General features: G+C 35.4%; 2 protein-coding genes across 3 annotated transcripts in view; one reads left to right on the top strand and one right to left on the bottom strand.

Annotated features, from left to right (window-relative positions):
- Positions 1-286: 286 nt before the first annotated feature.
- LOC107673031 (39S ribosomal protein L13, mitochondrial-like) lies at positions 287-16,471 on the bottom strand. The gene is made up of 7 exons (XM_016466456.1): positions 16,380-16,471; positions 15,618-15,741; positions 12,898-12,991; positions 12,567-12,627; positions 8,758-8,844; positions 8,116-8,237; positions 287-505 (listed from the first exon to the last, which is right to left on the bottom strand). The coding sequence occupies exons 1-7, from the start codon at positions 16,404-16,406 to the stop codon at positions 481-483; spliced, it is 540 nt and encodes a 179-aa protein (XP_016321942.1). The 5' UTR covers positions 16,407-16,471; the 3' UTR covers positions 287-480.
- Positions 16,472-16,682: 211 nt separating this feature from the next.
- Positions 16,683-19,960, top strand: part of LOC107673040 (mdm2-binding protein-like) — a 40,994-nt gene continuing 37,716 nt past the window's right edge. For both annotated transcript variants that reach the window (XM_016466470.1, XM_016466469.1), the window contains exons 1-7: positions 16,683-16,854; positions 16,943-17,023; positions 17,115-17,188; positions 17,876-18,018; positions 18,208-18,266; positions 18,453-18,594; positions 18,711-18,825. In XM_016466470.1, the coding sequence (XP_016321956.1) occupies positions 16,791-16,854; positions 16,943-17,023; positions 17,115-17,188; positions 17,876-18,018; positions 18,208-18,266; positions 18,453-18,594; positions 18,711-18,825 (678 nt within the window). In that variant the 5' untranslated portion in view covers positions 16,683-16,790. The remainder of the gene's footprint in view (positions 16,855-16,942; positions 17,024-17,114; positions 17,189-17,875; positions 18,019-18,207; positions 18,267-18,452; positions 18,595-18,710; positions 18,826-19,960) is intronic.

Raw genomic sequence — 19,960 nt, 5'->3', positions numbered from 1 at the left:
GAACATGACGGTGCCAACATCACAAAAGGCACCAGTGACTAACAAGGGTGTTTAGTTTCCATCCCAACACAATGAGTTAAGCAGACTTCAAAAAGGGCCAAAGTAGCATCAAGAAAGGGCTTATAGAGCCATATGAAGTTAATTAAGACCGAAGCGGCAGTTGAATTACAGCTGGATCAGGCTTCAGAGAGGCTGCTAAAGCCATTTGTGGGACAAGCAAAGGCCAAAGAATCTGAGCTCTATTATCACACAGTCACGACTAAACACTGTTTGACTACCTCTCTACTAAATTAATCTCATATTAGGTATATTATATGTTTGTGCTTAAATATCAAACATAACCAAAAGTTGACAAACGGACTATTTTTATTATTTTGAGACATAATTTATTTCACATTAACAATATAAAAAAAGAGAAACCTTTCCAAGTCCCAAACTCCTGTTCAGAGATGCAAAATCTGGAAAACTGCTGTATGACGGTCATTTCATCCTGTAGTCCTCTGGCCTGTGAACACACAATAGACAGAAAAGTGAAGTCAATGTTCAAGCACACTGTGGCATGATAAGATTGAAATGGTTGCTAATGACCAACGGAACAAAACAGGAACTTAAAACGTCCAGTCTGATTTGAACAAATTGTAGTCAACAAATACATTATCACAGTCAACTGAGGGTAGGCAATATTGTAAAGCTATTTAGTGTGCAGGTGCTCCTCTGACTTTGAACCTGGAAGCAAAAAAAATTAATCACTGAATATAGTGATTTGTTTCCACCAATATTAAATTGTAATTAAAAGTTCTCCCACTTAGATTACTATAACCTTAATGTATGCATAAAAGATAAGAATATTGTGCTCACTTGATGTAGGAGCAATTTCAGAATGTCAGCAGAGAGACACTGCATAATTTGACATGACATCCCATAGTGCTTCCTCTAATTGATATGACAATTAAAACTTCAGTGTTATTGTTAGTGGTTTAGAAACTAAAAAAAAAAATATATATATATTTTTTATTAAAAAATAATAATAATAATTACACTACTGATTAAAAGTTTGGGGTGAGAATTTTTTTTTTTAATTAATACTTTAAACAAGGACACATTAAATTGAAGTTTTAAGCAGCACAACTGTTTTGAACACTGACAATAATAAGAAATGTTTCTTCAGCAGCAAATCGGCATATTCGAATGATTTCTGAAGAACCATGTGACACTGAAAACTAAAGTAAAAAAAGTATTGATGCTGAAATTTCAGCTTTGCCATCAGGAATTAATTACATTTTAAAATGCATTAACATAGAAAGCAGTTATGTTCATTTGCAATAATATTTCACACTATTACAAATTTGACTGTGCTTTTGATCAAATAACCGCAGCTTAGAAGAGCATATAAGAGACTTCATCCAAAAACACTGAAAAAAATCTTACCGACCCCCAAACCTTTGAACAGTAGTGTATCCGTGACGTCACACGTAGGTATGCCATCTGGTACTGAGGAAATTTCATCTCAAGGTTAAAAATTCAACACCCTGTCACTGTCCAGTCAGAGATGGACCCAAAGAGGGACTGCGGGGTCAGGGGCTCGCAGAGTAATGACACTGACCCACATTAAGGGTCTCACCCAGAGACACATCCATCACCATGGCAACAGTGTCACCTTGTCACCATCACAAGTGTTGCATCGGGATGGCATCTGATCACTGCTGATATTACCATGTCCAACACTGAAGGGCATTTCGCAGTTTGAATCATAATGGAAAAAAAAAAAAGAATCATGTCTGTGAATTTAGGCTATATATATATAACTTCAGATATTTTATAAATAGGTACCGTCTGGTACTTTCAGACTCTATTAGCCTGCCAGCCTTCAGTTTTAACGTGATGTTAAAAGTTTGTGTTAACATGATTATTTGCCACGTTCATGTCCCTACACCCACCTACATAAGTGATTACAAGACATTTTACTGAGAATTGTATTTAAAAATGAAACGCTACATTAAAATTCATTACAAAAAGTTAATTAAAATGAAGTAAATCCTAAAATTAAAGAATATGTTCTTAAAATATAAGAAATAATGTCAAATGAATGTCCCTAAACTCACGTATGTAAGTCCTTATTGAATTAAAACATTTAAAATAAAATAAAAAAATAAGCCAAGATGAGTTAATAAGTATCGCTTTTTATTTCTCCTCTTTCCTACTACTTGTTATGTAGTTGTTTTTTGGTGTTTGGCTTAGTGTTATGTTAGAATCATTATTATACTCATACCTTTTGTTCTTTTAATATTTTGAAGTGTTTTTAGCTTTATTTTTTGTTTTCATTTAAATGTTTAGTTTTGAAATGTTGTTATATGCATTTGTCATTTTTATTTAATTTCTTTTATTTTCTTAAATGGGTATATATATAATATTTATAGAGTTTTTGCTTTTAGTTTTAATTGCTTTTTCTTATTTGTAAGTCGCTTTGGATAAAAGCGTCTGCTAAATGACAAAGTAAAGTAAAAGAGTTAATAAACGCATCCTTTCATGACACTATCAGTTCAGTATTACATGAATCACATGAAGTGAAAAGAATAAATTACGTGAAGCCCTATAAATGTAATTAAAATTTAACCTACAAAAATAAGGTAACATTCATCTAATGTCTGAGAGTCTTTAAACATTTCCAACATTTAGAGACAGACCTGAGAGGATTTCTCTTCTAGGTATTTAAATAATACATGGCAAACACTGTCTGAGAAACATAAAGATCTGAGAGACCTCAGACTCACGTTTGTGCCGTCGAGGCACTGGCATACATACAAAACAGCATATTTTTGCTGTACTGTGGTAAAACAACTGGCAGTTCAGCAAATCTGGAGATTGGGATTCAAAGAAGCTCCTGATTGAGTTAAATACATTGTAAATGTCACCTACTGGTGTTTTAGATGACTGCAGGCATTCTGTGTCTCTAAGAATGTGCTGCATTTTTTTGTCTACTTTAGATTAAAGATAGTAACCAATCAGGTTTTTGACTGTTATGTGCTGCACACATACAGTGGGTACGGAAAGTATTCAGACCCCCTTAAATTTTTCACTCTTTGTTATATTGCAGCCATTTGCTAAAATCATAATGGCTGCAATATAACAAAGAGTGAAAAATTTAAGGGGGTCTGAATACTTTCCGTACCCACTGTATATAAGAATTCACAACCTTGAATAGATCAGCTGAGATCAATAATAAATTAGAAACTCAGTTTCATGCTGAACTTGTTGTATCGCGTTAGATTGAAAGTCCTTGTAATTAATGTAAACTAGCCATTACCATGCCACCTACCAATTCAGCAGTTAAATCATTTCCGAGAGTGCAACAATAATGGAAGCTTTCATTATTTTCAGACAACGTCTCACTGTTGACCGAGTTCTATAGAATAAGAAGCCAATTGCATGCTGGGAGCCAAGTTTCTCATTGGAGCAACTCTATTACAAGAGAATGAAAACAAGTGGATTTACATTTCCTGAAGGAAATACTGGTACTTACAAGGCAGCAAAAGAATCAAGTTTAACGTTTTAGGTAATGACTAGTTAAGACTTTAGTTCTGTGTAAATGGAGGGCCAATGTTGCACACAGTAATCAATGCTTTTAAATAGTTAAATTATGCCATGTTTTGCACACCAGGGCCATATTTTAAGATGCTTGTGTCGAGTAGAAAGTTCAAATTTGAAAAATGTGTATCAAGACACTGGCTTCTTTGTCATCAAGACCAAAGTATATTGTTTTATGTGTACGCTTACTGTATGTGTACAGCTGAATGCATAGCCTTTCATACTAGTATACTTTATTTGATAGAGTGTAAGCACATTCTATGAGAGCAGGGAAGTCCACAACAATCAGAAGCCAATCACAATCCATCCTGCTTTAAAGAGCTCAAGCATATAAAGCGCAAGACGAGATAACTGCAGTGCACATGTATGATAAACGCTAATATAGCTATCTTTATAGTTGTCATTATTGGTGTGAACGGCATTTACAAGCACTTAAAATAATAACCACATCATGACCCTTAAATCAAATGGCTGAGTCATGGTCAGCATTTTGGGAGCCGTGCATTTAATTCTGACATATGTAAATGACATGATTTAATTTTTTTAACATTTGCATATTGCTCTTTAATCATAAGGAACAGTGTATGCAGAGAGAGAGACATAGATGCATGAGGGGTGAAATAAGGTTAAACTCTCAGATCTCTTGGCACAGAAGGGAAGAGCTGTGGTTCAGCCACATTAAGTAAAGCAATGCCTCTGAAAATCTTCGAGCCTAGGGACACATCAAACTGCCAGCCAGTTAATGCCCTATAAATGCTGAAGCAAGTCAAATTTACAATCTTTTTAATTTCATATCTACAACAGCTGTGGTCAGACTGTTGAGGAAAAAGATGTTTTGACTCACCAACTTATCAGCCAATCAGATGCTACCAAACAAACATCACGTTAATTTACTCCAGTTTAATTACAGGAAATCTGCCCGTCTCATTATCACATTGTCGTCTTCTTCCCGCCGATATGTTTTAATTACACGCTTCCTCAAGAGGAATCGGCTTGTGTGAAATAATACAATGGAGACAACAAACAGAAGCAGCCATATAGGCATAAAGAGACACAGTTGGTTGCCTCAGTGTTTGTTTGAGAAGAATATGAACTCTGGGCGCCACACAGCGACCCCACACTAACCGACACACAAAGAACGACCACATGTACTTTTGATGTAGAACCTCAGGACTGGAGCAGGATCAACTAGAAAACACCAAACTGAAATTTGGAACACTGGAACACTGCTACTGAAATTACAGCGCAACAGAGCAGTCCGATTATCAGTGATTGAGTTGGTTCTTTTTAGTGAAACAAAATCAGATAAAGCAGATCAAGTCTGATTTCTGAATGATTGATTCTTATTAGTTGGGTCAATAAAGTGAACAAAAAGCACATAAAACAACTACTGTATTGCAATTTCTGAACAATACTTTTCTTACTGAGTCAATACTTTTAAATGAATCAAAAGTGAATAAAGGAACTAGAGTAACTGTTTCTTATGAGATTGATTTCTTTTTAGTGAATAGTTAAGACCTACTGCCACCGTTAAAAAGACTCTGAAAAGTCATTAAATATCTGTGTAAACACCTTTTTCAAATATTTATTCCTTAAAAGTACTAATAGAATCATTAACAGAACTACAAAGGAACCAAGATTGTTACCCTGAATCAGAACCAAAATTAATTCAATAGTTTATGATTCCCTTTCCTATAAATCATGAGCTTGATTTTAGCATGAAGACTTTATTCATTATTAAGAAAAATACATCTTCTAATACGGTTTTGAGTACTGATTCACAGAGCGTGGAGACACAAGAGAAATATTATTGGAAATGACATGAAGTGCTCTGAAGAAAAGGCAACGTATATATTTATCACATTCAAGTTCTCCACAGCCTACTGTACTATATTGTTCTTAAAAGCATTTTTGGGTTGGCTATTGCTCAAACCAAGGCAAAAGAGCTGCTTTGATGGTTAGAGGTCTTCATTCATGCCAAAGACACCACTGCAGACACAGCTGCTACAGAAATATCAAAGAATGTGCGCAAATGAACTAAATGACTGTTATTTAACAGGAAGGGTATGCATAGTTGAACATTTTATAGTCACTTGGTCACTAAGTCACTTTGAAGAGTAATAGCACTCTGCCTTGCCTTAGTGAGCAAAATTACATATGCATTTCCAGTGTACATCTGTGCACAACAACCTGCCTTTGAAATGCTGTAACACTGCTTACCTTTAAATCCAACAGAGGAAGAGTGTACTGTCACTTGCCTTTCAGCGTTCAGTGATTTAACACTAAAGTAATATCAAATCTACAGAATATGAGAGAGGGTAAATCTCCTTGAGCTGAACGAGACAGTTGAAAGCTCCTTACAGCAGCACACCTTCTGACTCTTATCTTTTTCTACCTCCCGCAGTGAGACTGCAGTTTCTAAATCTCAATATCTTCTGCAGCACCTATAAAGCCATTTAATTTCATACCTTGAGATTCATCTGACGACACTTGTATGATAACGATTATAATGAATTCATCAGTCACCTGTGCCATGCACATAAAAGTTCAATAAAGGTCACAGGAAGAGCAATGCCCTTATCAGTAATGCGTTATCATTTGGAAAACAAATACAAAACCTGCACTAAAAAAGCTGGGATGCTGAGAATTTTTTTTTTATTTTATTTTTTTTGGTGGGATGAGAAAAAAAAGTGCTCCTATGCCACAGCTTTTGTCTATTAAGTCCAGACGTAATATGAGCCAGGGGGAGATGTGCTGTGCCAATGAAATACTCAGGATGGGAAACTTTATTGCGGGACAATCTGCACAGATGTAACGGGTTTATGAGGCGTTTTACAGCAGCACAGCAATGCTAACAATCTCAAGTGATATAAAAAGTCTTGGACGATCTCATGTGTTCTGCCAAACAAGGCAGAAAAGTATCTCGGTTGGCATGTATGACCTCTAAAACTGGTCATTTTTCATGTGTACTGTACATGTAATGCAGAGGGTACTTGGTCTCGATTTTTTTTAAAGACTTTCCTTAGACAGGCAGTGTATATATTTAAATGTATATATATTTTGAACTACTGTTCAAAAGTTTGGGGTCATTAAGATTTTTTTAATGTTTTTGAAAGAAAACTCATGCACAACAAGGCTGCATTTATTTGATCATAAAATGCAGTAAAAACGGTAATATTGTGAAATATTATTATAATTTACAATAACTGTTTTATAATATATCTTAAAATGTAATTTATTTCTGTGATGGAAAAGCTGAGTATTAGCAGCCATCAACCATGTCACATGATCCTTCAGAAATCATTCTAATATTATGATATGGTGCTCAACTAGCATTTCTTTTTTTTTTATATCAATATTGAAAACACGATGCTACTTCATAATTTGAAAAAATAAAAAAAATCATGTGATTCTTTGATGAATCAAATGAACAGCATTTATTTGAACTAGAAACCTTCTGTAACATAAATGTGACCCTGGACCACAAAAGTGTCTTAAGTGTCAATTTTTCAAAATTGAGACTTATACATAATCTGAAAGCTGAATAAATAAGGTTTCCGTTGATATATGGTTTGTTAGTATAGGACAATATTTGGTCGAGATACAATTATTTGAATATCTGGAATCTGAGGGTGCAAAAAAAATCAAAATACTGAGAAAATCGCCTAAAGTTGTCCAAATGAAGTTCTTAACAATGCATATTACTAATCAAAAATTAAGTTTTGATATATTTACGGTAAGAAAATTACAAAATATCTTCATGGAACATGATCTTTACTTAATATCCTAATGATTTTTGGCATAAAAGAAAAATCTATAATTTTGACCCATACAATGCATTTTTGGCTATTGCTACAAATTAGGGCTGCACGATTAATCGCATGCGTGATGGAGATTTACCACTGATTACAGAACCAACTTTTCTGACAAGATGTGCATTAAATATCGCATGCGATTTATCGTGCAGCCCTAATTTCTTGTAAATAATTGTACTGAACCCAAACTTTTGAATGGTAGTGAATATATAATTAAGTTTTAATAATATTTACTTATAATAGATATCCAGAATAATACTGGTGTCAATAAAGAGGTACTTTAACTGTACTTTAACTTTAACTGTTGATTGGGCTGTGGTGGTACAAAATAATTAAAAAAAAGGTGGAAAACACTACTCTAAAGAAATAAACTGCCAGTCCACTTTATAATCAGAAAAGTAGCTAAGCAACTGTGAAAAATTAGTGTGCAAAAGAAAGTTTCCCTCCGTGACCTCACAGGCAGTGTGTGATTGGCTGGCCTCCGAGCCAGTGGCTCTCATAAATCTGATTGGATGTCTGCAGTGTGGGGACCAGCAAAGCAGCCTTCACAGATGGATTATTAAACATCAGTCACCCTCTCTCTCCCCTCAGCAGACCATCCGCACAGGACGACACCTCAGCTATGCTCTAAATCTAACACAACACTGATTCATGCTCTTCAGATGCATGGAGGAAATATGGCAGAGCAGGAACAAAGGGGCTAAGAAAAACTCACGGGGTCCAGAGCATGGGGAAAGCGTCCCGCTCCTCCTGCGTGTACTCGCTGAGCTTACGAGGAATCTCTCTGGGTTGAGGAAGCTCCTCTGTCAGGTTCCTCAGAATGTCGTCAGGAAGGACCTGAAATGGAACACAGTGATTTGTATTATTGCAAAACATTACTGCAGAACTATGATCAGAGACCGGTGTCTGACTGGATCCTGTCTAACCTGCCACTGGGGTTCTGTAACTCAATCACAGAACAATGTTTTGGCAAATTAATAAATAAAAACATCACATCTGGTTTTAGAAATGTACTATTTTCTCTGATGTGACCAAACTTGAGGTGGCTTTTCAAGAGATTTCTAAAAATATATAAATATATGAAATAATAACATAAAAAAAATAAAAATCAACATTTACTTATCAAATGGATTAATGTGGTTTAAATATGATGCGATTGTGCAGTAGGGTATTACCATCATGTAATTTCTCTATTTCTGCAGCTGTAGTACTGTATTATGTATCTTCTTAATCTGATACATCCCATCCTCCACTGACACATTCATCAAACACACTGACACATATCTACTTTCCAAACATGTCAAGCTTTGGACAGCGCATCAATGAACATAAATCAGAGCATCAACGGAGAGCTTACATCATCTGGGAAGAGGTGAAGCCGTTGCATCATGGTCCTTCTGGTGAGGTTTTTTGGAAGCATCCCGTACACAGCCAGTTTAATGATCTGTGGAGTTAAAGAAAACAGGCCAGAGATTTGGCCACAAATTCAGTCAGTGTCTCTCTAAAGGAAACTTGGCGATTTCTGCTTTTTTGTTCTCAAAATAAATAAATTCTAAACAAATAAACAAAACACACGCACACATTACCGTACAAAAGTCTTAGGCCATTAGTATTTTCACCAACAAAAAAAAAGTTTTTAAGTCTATATATTTTCTATATTTTGCTGTAGTGTGTCAGTAGGAAATATCCGTTTGCATTTCCAAACATTCCTTTTGCCATTCATTTTAATAATCCAGTGAGATTTTTGTTTGCGCAAGGATTTTTGTTTAACTGGCTTAAAACCTTTTTTTTTTTTTTGGTGGTGGTGGTGAAAATTCTAATGGCCTAATTCTAATTCTAAGACATATTGAATTATAGCAAAAAAAAAATTTAAAATTGTAAAATATTACGATTTTTACAATTGTTACAATTATTACAATTAATTTATAATAAAAAAAACATAACATGAATTTAACATTAATAATGTTATTTTTATGGTTTTATTATTATTATTTACATTGGAATAAAAAGGGTGGATAATGTGTCTGTGATGTGTTATTTCTACACCGCCAAAAAGTAAAAGCCAATCATTCCCCTGTGAAATTTAAAAATTCAAATATATACTAAGCAAATGTGATCACTCCACTGGTAACAATTTAAATAATTTAAATAATTTAAATATCATTTCCTTTGCTTATGCCACGGCACATGAATACACGTGTAAATTTTTAACCCGTCATCCAACCATCCACAACATCCCCATCATTCTTTCATCAGGACATTAATCAGGGTTTTTTTCCCCCTCTCCTCTGACTGGTAGATGTTTGATGGATGAAAGCTGTCTGAGGGCGTGATCGCTCTTCACAACTCCGTCACCTTCCTCTGATCATTATCCACAATTATCCCCGATACATTCCCCCCTCGACTGGAGTAACTCAGCCCAAGTCGAGCATTCATCTTGTTAATGACAGAGAATGAGCAGCATGCTGGAGAGTGGCACAGGTTGAATTTGAGTTGGCTTTTTCTGCGCCACGGCACAACACCTACACAGAACTATACTTCTTCAGTTGCATCCCACAGAAGCTGACCCTGAATGGGTTTTCAGCTTGCGTGCCTTGACTATGGATGGGCTGTGACTGTCACTGTGGTACGTAATGGTCAAGGTTACTTTAAGGAGGTGAACAACAGCAGACAGAGATGGGATACGCACACACTCTGCATCTCCCTATAAATGAAGTGGAACAAAGAAAGAAACACTAGAACTAGTTAACCCTAGTTAACAGAGTCGTGGTTGATCTTGCTTCATCTTTCACACTGCTCAAAATTTACCCTGGGTTAACAATTTATCCTCGTTAATCATACGCTGATGTTTCACACTGTACATTCCTAAACCCTGAGTTAACGTGTTTCATTATTTGTGGTGTCAGTGTCACTGATCGGACAAATGCAGCACGCAACTTGTTTATTTTAACCAGTTTACTAGCATTGTGTATCCTCATATTGTATATTGCCGACTTTACAACCAAGAGTTCCAGAATGGACATTTCTGACTGTAAAAGGTAAGAGTTAAACAGTTTCTTCTGTTTATAATTATAATTTACACACTGTTTATAATTTTTTCTTTCTGTGCCAGGGTTTCATAACACCAGGTAAAAAGTAGTTTTAATCCCACTTCACCCTGGGTTTTGAACGGTGATAACACAGGGTTAATTGCAGTGTGAAAAGCCCTAATGTGGTCCAATTTAAAGGGATAGTTGAAAAATGAAAATTATGTCATAATTTACTCACCCTCAAGTTGTACCAAACCTGTACGAGTTTCTTTGTTTTGTTGAGCACTAGGGATGTAACGATTCACTCAACTCATGATTCGATTCGATTCACGATTCTTTTTAAACAAAATGAGATTTAAGACAAATTATAAATTAAATGTGTCCTTTTATTATTGTTTGGACAAAATACTGTACGTTTCTTTGTGAAATTGAAATATAACACTATATATTATATATATTATATATATATATATATATATAGCACTTGTAAATTATTGCTCTTTTGTTGGTTTTGATTGCTTCTATTGTCCTCATTTGTTAGTCGCTTTGGATAAAAGCGTTTGCTAAATAACAAAATTTAAATATAATGTAAATGTAAATAACAAAACTGCATGAAACAGAAACAGCAGACGAGCTGAATGAGACGCAGATGCACTCTCTGCCAGCAGGTGGCGCTTAAACGTTTCCTTGGTTTCCGCTGTAAACAAAGCAGTGCTCCACTTATGAACTTTAATATGCATTATACAGAGGCAAGAGGAAAAGAAAAAATACCATCAAAAGACAGTAAGTTCCCCTCAGACATACATTCATATAAACTCTTACCCCTAACTGAATCGCGATTTGTTTAGCATCTCAACCGATTTGAATCGTCACCTATTTAAATCGATGTTCAACCGGCTCGCGGTTAATCGTTACATCCCTACTGAGCACAAAAGATGTTTTAAAGAAGCTGTGTAACCAAACAGTGGACAGTAACGTTAGCCACTGACCTTTTATAGTATTTTTTTTCATACTATGGAAGTCAATGGTTACAGTCAACTGTTTGGTTACACACATTCTTCAAAACATCTTTTGTGCTCAATAGAAAAAAGAAACTCATACAGGTTTGGAACAACTTGAGGGTGAGTAAATGATGACAGAATTTACATTTTGGGGTGAACTATATCTTTAAGAAATGTATTGGGTACAAATAAGCATGGATGCATTTTCCACATTACAGTGGTGAAAAATATTTGTATATTACTGTCAGGCTTTCCTTTCTAAATAAACTAATATAGTGGAATATGACACAACCACAAGCCAGACTTGAACTTTTATCACCTGCATGTGTCAGAAACATGCCATAACCACTGTGCCACAGCTCTGACTTGGAATATCATCATCATAAAAAAAATAAAAATAATAATTCTTCCTCTAATATATTCCATATCTAGAGCACTTCCGCTTCATCGAGTGCCATCCTAATCCAACGCAAAAATATAATGAGAAAGACTCAAAGCTGTTTCTATTATCTGAGCTGCCTGGTATTTGTTATTCTCCAAAAACACGAAGGTGTGATTCACAGCGCAGGCTGAGCGAGAGAAGAGAAGGTGTTTTTCAATCCAGGTGCGTCAGCAGCAGGTGACACTTGTAGGGCTGTATACTGGAAGCAGACAGGCTATGAAAGACTGCTGTTTTAATCATGTTGAGGTGTTTGAGCCTTGAAAGAACACTTTAAAATCTTTCTGACATTGAGAGAGAAAACAATTCTTTTTTTCGGTGAAGGACAGACTGGGAAAATAGTAGGACAGATAAGAACTGAAAGAATGATGGAGAACTGGGCAATATTGGGTGTGCGCTGCATTTATTATTCAAATGTGTGTCATGCTGATTGCGAGGGAATATTTTGCTCTGCAACTTCCACTATCTGAAATTATTAAAAAACATTTGGCATCATTTACATAAATGAATAAATGAAGTCAATTTTCACCTCCATCCAAGGTGCAAGGCAATTTGACTCAAATTATGAACAGGTCTGTACCAGTGGCAGGGTTGTGATTGACGTTGGGGAAATTGTTATTGTAGAAATCACTGCAAAATTGAATTTGTCACAGAGAAATGCCCGGTTCAAAAGCCAAATGTACAGAAGGATACTCACAGCTGTTGGGTCCTTTTTGTGCATTTGCGCTGCGGTGAGCTGTTTGAATGATCCAGGGTAGCTGTGGGATGAAAAAGTAGATCTTTAGTTTTTCAAATCAGACCTATAAGTCACATTCTAAACATTTTGGAAAGCAGCATATTGTTTCTATTACATGCACCATTGCAAATTGTAAATCATGTGGTTCAGATCTCAGATTTCCTTTTTATTTTTTGCTCTTTGTCAGCACAAAGAAAACACAGCTAAGAGCAGGGCATTAATGAAAGATTATAAAAAGCATGTTCACTGTCCTAAATTGAGCTAGAATGTGGAAGGAGAGAGCTCTGTTTACCCAGTGTGAGACGAATACACTTTCTGTTCCCATTTATTTCCAGAGAAGGCGATGTGTCTGGTGTTCATGACCACCACATGATCTCCAATATCACCTGGGAACAAGACATGTATATATGTACATGATAAATTTGCACATTCAGCTTGAACTCTTGACATTAGCCCCTGCTGAGGAAACATTGCGCTTTACAACAGTGGAATTTATTGGTGTCAAAAGTACTGGTTCTTTGTCAAGTCAAAACTAATACTATATACTAATAAATGTACATAAATCAAATGATCTATCTATCTATCCATCTACCGTTGCATTGTTCTGTCTATCTATCTATCTATCTATCTATCTATCTATCATTCATTCATTCATTCATTCATTCATTCTATCTATCTATCTATCTATCTATCTATCTATCTATCTATCTATCTATCTATCAAATTTATTAGACCACCACCACCCAATGTAAAGTCTGTGCCATAGCTGCCCTAAACTAACAGTATTGGTGATTATCAAAATTATTTTTTGTGTTTCTGTAATGATTAATCCACCAGTATGTGTAAGCTCTTTAGTCACAGTAGTGTTACTGTTAGTTTAGGGAAGCTATGGCACTATATATATAGATAGATAGATAAATTAATTTGTTTATGTACATTTATTAGTATATCGTATTAGTTTTGACTTGACAAAGAACCAGTACTCTAATGCTAAAATACAATTATTGTTGTTATCCATTAATTTGTTTGAATTTACTGTTTTACAAGAAAGGCAGAAAAATAGTAAAGCACTTTATTATAATTTTTTTTTATTCAGATACCCAATTACAGTCAATAAATAAAGTCTCATAAATTTGTTAAGCACTGTGCTTAATTTTATTAGACCACCCGTCATTATAAAGAGAAAACACAAATTTTTTTTTTTATAGGAATCGGTCAATTAACAATTTAACATGTTTAAAAAAAAATAAATAGAAAAAATATATTTAATACATAATACATTTAATTTTAATTCTGCATTTTTATGACTGTTTTCTTGAACGGTTACTTGGAAATATTAATAATCATCATCATCATCATCTTTAACAGATTTCTAATGATATATATATACACTGAACAAAACTATAAATGCAACACTTTTGTTTTTGCCCCCATTTTTCATGAGCTGAACTCAAAGATCTAAGACTTTTTCTATGTACACAAAAGGCCTATTTCTCTCAAATACTGTTCACAAATCTGTCTAAATCTGTGTCAGTGAGCACTTCTCCTTTGCCGAGATAATCCATCCACCTCACAGGTGTGGCATATCAAGATGCTGATTAGACAGCATGATTATTGCACAGGTGTGCCTTAGGCTGGCCACAATAGAGGACACTCTAAAATGTGCAGTTTTATCACACAGCACAATGCCACAGATGTCGCAAGTTTTGAGGGAGCGTGCAATTGGCATGCTGACTGCAGAAATGTCCAACAGAGCTGTTGCCCATGAATTGAATGTTCATTTCTCTACCATAAGCCATCTCCAAAGGCGTTTCAGAGAATTTGGCAGTACATCCAACCGGCCTCACAACCGCAGACCACGTGTAACCACACCAGCCCAGGACCTCCACATCCAGCATCTTCACCTCCAAGATCCATATAATAATATATTTTGTAATTAATAATATTATAATACAGTTGACAGTCAATAATTAAACATCCACTGCTCTTAATTCATTTCTTTATTCTGCATTTTTAATGACCGTTTCCTTGAACAATTTCTAGGAATTGTTCACATCAATGTTATTAAAGATGAGGCGAAAAACAAGGGCTAGATGAACGTAATATAGCACTGAATTACAGTTGAACATTTACACACTGGTCTAACCGAACAAATGAAAAATCCTTGCCAAAAATATAAATTCCTTCAAACCCAGTAAATGAAAACACAGCCCCTCCTTCCTCTGACTTTGCTGTCTGGCAGAATGACTGCACAGCTTGGGAATGTTCATCTCTTGGCCTGTTATGCTCATTCATCTATCAGACAGTGAGAGTTTCATTAAAAACTCCCAGCATGTCTCGAGAAGGAAGCACCATCAGCAGGGTCTGGGAGTGAGCTGCAGACACGTACAGCGTGCAGCTCCACACTAATGTATCAATTCCAGAGCCTGTCAGAGTCAGAAGTCACGACCCTTTACATCTCTCTGGAATTAGCTGCCACACTAGCAGCTTTTGACATTCAGATCAAGGGAAGAACTGTAATTCCTCTCATGAATTTATAAGAATAAATCCAGATCACAGCTTCGGAAAATAATTTTGCAACATGGTTACTCATACAATTTTAAACATTCTGATTAAAGATTCAGCCTTTCATGTTAGATCGAATATGTTACATAAATTATCATCACAGTTGTTCTGAGCCTTTTAAGACAGAAATCCTTAACATAAACACAAAATATAATGTGCAATATCCCATTTACAATATCCAGAAATGGCATAGTTTAAATAAATGTCAAATAAAATAAAATTGTTTAAATATTTTTTTTTTCATAGGTAAATACAATGGACTTTACATGCTTTGGTTACATAGAACAGCGCTGTTAATATTTTAAACAGTGGTCGTTTACTTCCATCTTGTGGCCATTCGGCTTCTACACATTCCCAGTAGGTTCATATGAATCACTGTCATGCTCTACATGAGGTGGGAAATGAATAAAAAGGTCTTCGTTTGGTTTAGTAAACACATTTACTCACTCAGTGGATGGTAAATGGGTTTATGTTTCCCTTGAAGCCGCACTGAGCACACAGAGGCGATCTTTCCTGGAGGCTGCATCCTAGCGTCTATTAGGAACCAGGATCTTGCAAAGGTCGCCCATTGCTTATGGGAAGAAAATAAAAAAAAGCTATTTATGCAATGCAAGCTTGACTTTTTCAATGACTGGACATAATTATTTCACAATAACTAATAAAAACAGTTCACGTAAAATTAAATGACGTTACTAAGCTGTAAGGCATTTTATCGCCCGTGGATGATTTTAAGCAGATGACAGATCAGTCACCGTTCACTTTCATGCAAGTAAACAAGATGCAGTGAAAGTGGATGGTGACTGAGGCGTCCATAATATCGTCTTCTTTTGTGCTCCACAGAATAAATAAAATCATACGGATTCATTTTTCATTTTTGGGTGAACTGTCCTCTTTACCCGTCACTTGTAAATGAATGCATAAGTACACATTTAACGTACCACCCTCATCTACATTCACTGATTTTCAGCAATGCTGGTATATACGCTAACTGTTACACTGTAGAGATGTCATTTCTAAAGCTATTCAAATAGATTCCTGCACATAAGTGCAGATTTTATACACAGGTATCGCTGTTATTTGACCGTAAGCTTGTTAGCGCACAAACTCAATAGAAAGATCGCGCTTTCCAAACAAGAAGCACTGGCTGACGGCGTACGTGAGTATCTTAATAAATGACATTGGACCAGTAAGTCATAATAAACAACTTACCTGGGCTGATCTCGAAAAACTAGACATTTTAAATAAGCATTTGAAAAATTTGACCTCAATGTGGCTGTAGTGGTACAGCAGCAATTTACTTCCCCCCGACCAACAGAATGAAAATGTGGTTCCATATTCAATAGTTATAATTTTAATGCTCTCAGATTTTTTTTACTTTGGTGATGCAATTTTAAAAACAATATGTTTTTTTAAACAGTTTATGTTTTAGTTCACCCCCATCTCCATGTACTGTTATTTATAAGCGTGTTTTATAATATGTTCCTACCGACTGTATATTTTGGTAGCGCGCGCGTCATCGTCACGAGTCACGACAACGCGCGTAAATTTGTTTTGTACTGGAGTCTGTGTGGTGCTCTTACAAGTCAACATTATTTTCCATGAACGCGGCAGCATACAGCTATGGACAGATACGTGCTAGTTATTATAATCAACCTAGAGCCGAAGAAAGAGTGCTCTTTCAACGGTAAGAGGCCGTCATATATCAGTAGTTATATCAGAAGCTCTGCTTTGACTATCTGTTGCGGTTTCGACATGTATTGGTTTTATTGCAGGGGTTGATGAATCCAAAAAAGTGTTTGATAAGCTCAAGAATATTTCTAATTCGAATTTTTCGCGCATTTCTCCATTTCCAGGTAGGTTTATTCATTGTAACCTCATTTGCCTCTCCATTTTTAATTAGTTTTGGTGTGAAGTTTGATACTGTGTTTGTTTAAATCCATTTAGCCTGCTCTCTGAGTGGTAGGCCTGCCCCACAGAGATGGTGCTTTGCCATTCAAGCCAGTTTTGGTACAACTCAGGTAATTAACATATGCATATTTGCTTTTTGTTTAGTTCACTCTCACATTAGATTGATTACAAGTGATAAAAACTGGGTCTGACAAACATGGGTTACAAAGTGATAATGTATCGTCAGTGTTGTTTTCAAACTGGGGTCTGCTGAAAAGTTTAGAGAAAATGTTTAAAAATTGTAAAAATAAATACTTGTTATATTACCAGTAAATTATTAAATAAATAACTAGATTACAATAAGTATATAAGTATAAAATATAAAAAAAAAATAACTAAAAAGTTGATATGAAATACAAAATTAGTTTAAAATAAATTGTATTTCAGTAAATAGATTAAAATAAATATGTAAACAGTAACAGTAGATTCACAATATGTAAATAAATAATACAAATCAGATTAAAATAATTAATATGCATCTAACACTACAGTAATATAGTGAGTAGAAAAAATATTTTAACAATAGAAATTAAATATTTTTTAAATAATATTTTAAATGAGTATAGTACATATTATAACCCTTTAATTTAGTATAAATTTGGTCTTTATATATGAAAGGACATAGTTGCCTTTTAAATTTTAGTAATTTGCATGAGGATGATCATATTTATGTGTTTTTCACATCTAAAAGATTGAAAACCCCTGGTATAGTGCATCCGATCATCCACACACACGCACTCTTTACTGTGTATTTCCAGTGGTGCAGCTCAGAGTGGGAGGAACTGTGTTCCCAGCGCAGTGACAGTGAGGAATCAGAGCTGTCTGCTCTAGACAGCTGCATCGCTGCCCTTCAGAAGCAAGAGGAACAGAGCGCGCTCACAGAGAACCCGTCCCACGCAGAGTGAGAGATTCAGATTGATAATGTTGTCCCATAATATATCAAACCGAAGAACTTCGTAGGACCAAAGATTTAATCATGTTTCAGGGATTAGTTGATGTCCTTCATAAGATGATTATTGACACTTGCCTATTTACATTTATTTAGATTTACTTTGTTTTTTTTTTTCATGATGATTGACTATCATGATAGACTATTTGAAGAGGCAGCTGAAGGTCTTCATCAGTTAGCAGACAAACTTCCTCCTCCAGGTACCATTTTATAATATTAAAAGGTTTTGGGCGTTAAAAAGTTATAATCGTAGTAGTGGTTTCTTTATTTTGTTTTACACATTTGAGAACATTTGCTAACAGCAAATGACGTTATCATAGTGTTACTGTTGTTTCTCTATGAGTATGCTTTTTTTGTATTGATGTGATGTTTGTTCTTGATTGCAGGGAAGTCTTTGCTCAATGTTATTGTTCTCTGTGTGGATGAGGAGGTGGGGTTGAAGGATATGTTGCCTGTGATTGGCTCTTTGAAGCACATGAGGGCATGGCATTCGGCACAGATGATCATGGTCACTGAACACAGTGCAGGGTAAAATCTAATATTCTATTGTAATATTCTGTTCTTCAGATAATAGACCTGTCCTTTTTATTTATGAGTCCTACTATTCATAATCGCCCTGCTTTTCTTGTTTCTACGCTGTAAAGGTGGCAGAAAGCAGCCTTGTACCTAGATGCCCGCTTATGTTCTCCATCAGTGATTCACAGCTGTGTGGATGGGAGGGAGATTTGGAGAGGTGGACTTCACATTAGAGAGAAAAAGGTACATTATACAGTTCCAAAAGCCCCTTTGTCTACATATGTGTTATAAAACAAAGATATTCATGAGGTTAAAAGTGAAACATGTAATTTCAGAATTGCAAAAATACTGTTTTAAACAGGCTCTTGCTGTTTGCCATTGGACAAACAAATAGTTTCTCCTCAAACACACGGATCAATTTATTAAAAATAAAATAAACTATTAAAAATAGTTTTTGAAATAAAACTAAATATTGGCATTAGATGAAAGCCTAAACTTTATTAAAGTTAGAACTAAATGTAGTTTGAGTGATGAATGGAGCTCAAGCATAGTTCAGGCAGACGCTCGGCTTATTGTAACTGATCCCACTACAATTAAATTAGATATATAAGATCATTCGTACTCACACTTGCCTTAAGCCCTATTTGCATGGGATTAGTATTATCTGGCTAACGACTATTTTTATTTCGATTAATCTGTTGACTAATTTATCGATTAGTTGGTTAATCTAGACGATTAATTTCCCGCAAAAAAAAATAAACAATTTTACTTAAGAATATTTTATTAAACTATTTTATTAAACCAAATGAAATCCAAATTTCTATGAAATCCTTTTTTAAAAGCAAAAGTAAAGTGCAACAAAGTGCAAGAAGCAACCTCCACAATTATTACAAATGACTGGAGGTCACCAGGTAATACTAATCCCGTGCGAATAGGGCTTTAGTAGGGTTGGGCGATGATAATTATCGCGATATAATTTTCCTCGATAAAACGATATGAAAAGTTCGATAAATGCTCGATATAATGTTTATGCGCCAAAAGTGGAACGAAACAGCGTGACTCATTTATAAGTGCGCCACTCGGACCGTTCATCCACTCGGATCACAGTTCAAACTGCCGCACGGCGCAAGCTCACTAGAGCAGATGCGTTTACTCGGTCACGCGAGCACTAAACAGCACTGTGAGATCCAGTGTGAAGCGCAAATAGAGCGATGAACACAAATGACTCTGTGATTTAAACTAGTTTAAAGCCAAACAGGAGAAACATTGTGTGTAACGAGACAGTCAGAAGGCTTTTCAATCTACACGTCGCCGCCATTTACCATGGTTTTACTATAGTAACACTCACTGCACCATGGTATTGTGGCAGAAATGTGGG

The sequence above is a fragment of the Sinocyclocheilus anshuiensis genome, unplaced genomic scaffold, assembly GCF_001515605.1.
Source record: "Sinocyclocheilus anshuiensis isolate Anshui unplaced genomic scaffold, SAMN03320099.WGS_v1.1 scaffold248, whole genome shotgun sequence".
Taxonomy (NCBI): domain Eukaryota; kingdom Metazoa; phylum Chordata; class Actinopteri; order Cypriniformes; family Cyprinidae; genus Sinocyclocheilus; species Sinocyclocheilus anshuiensis.
This window is presented reverse-complemented; position numbering and strand designations above follow the sequence as displayed.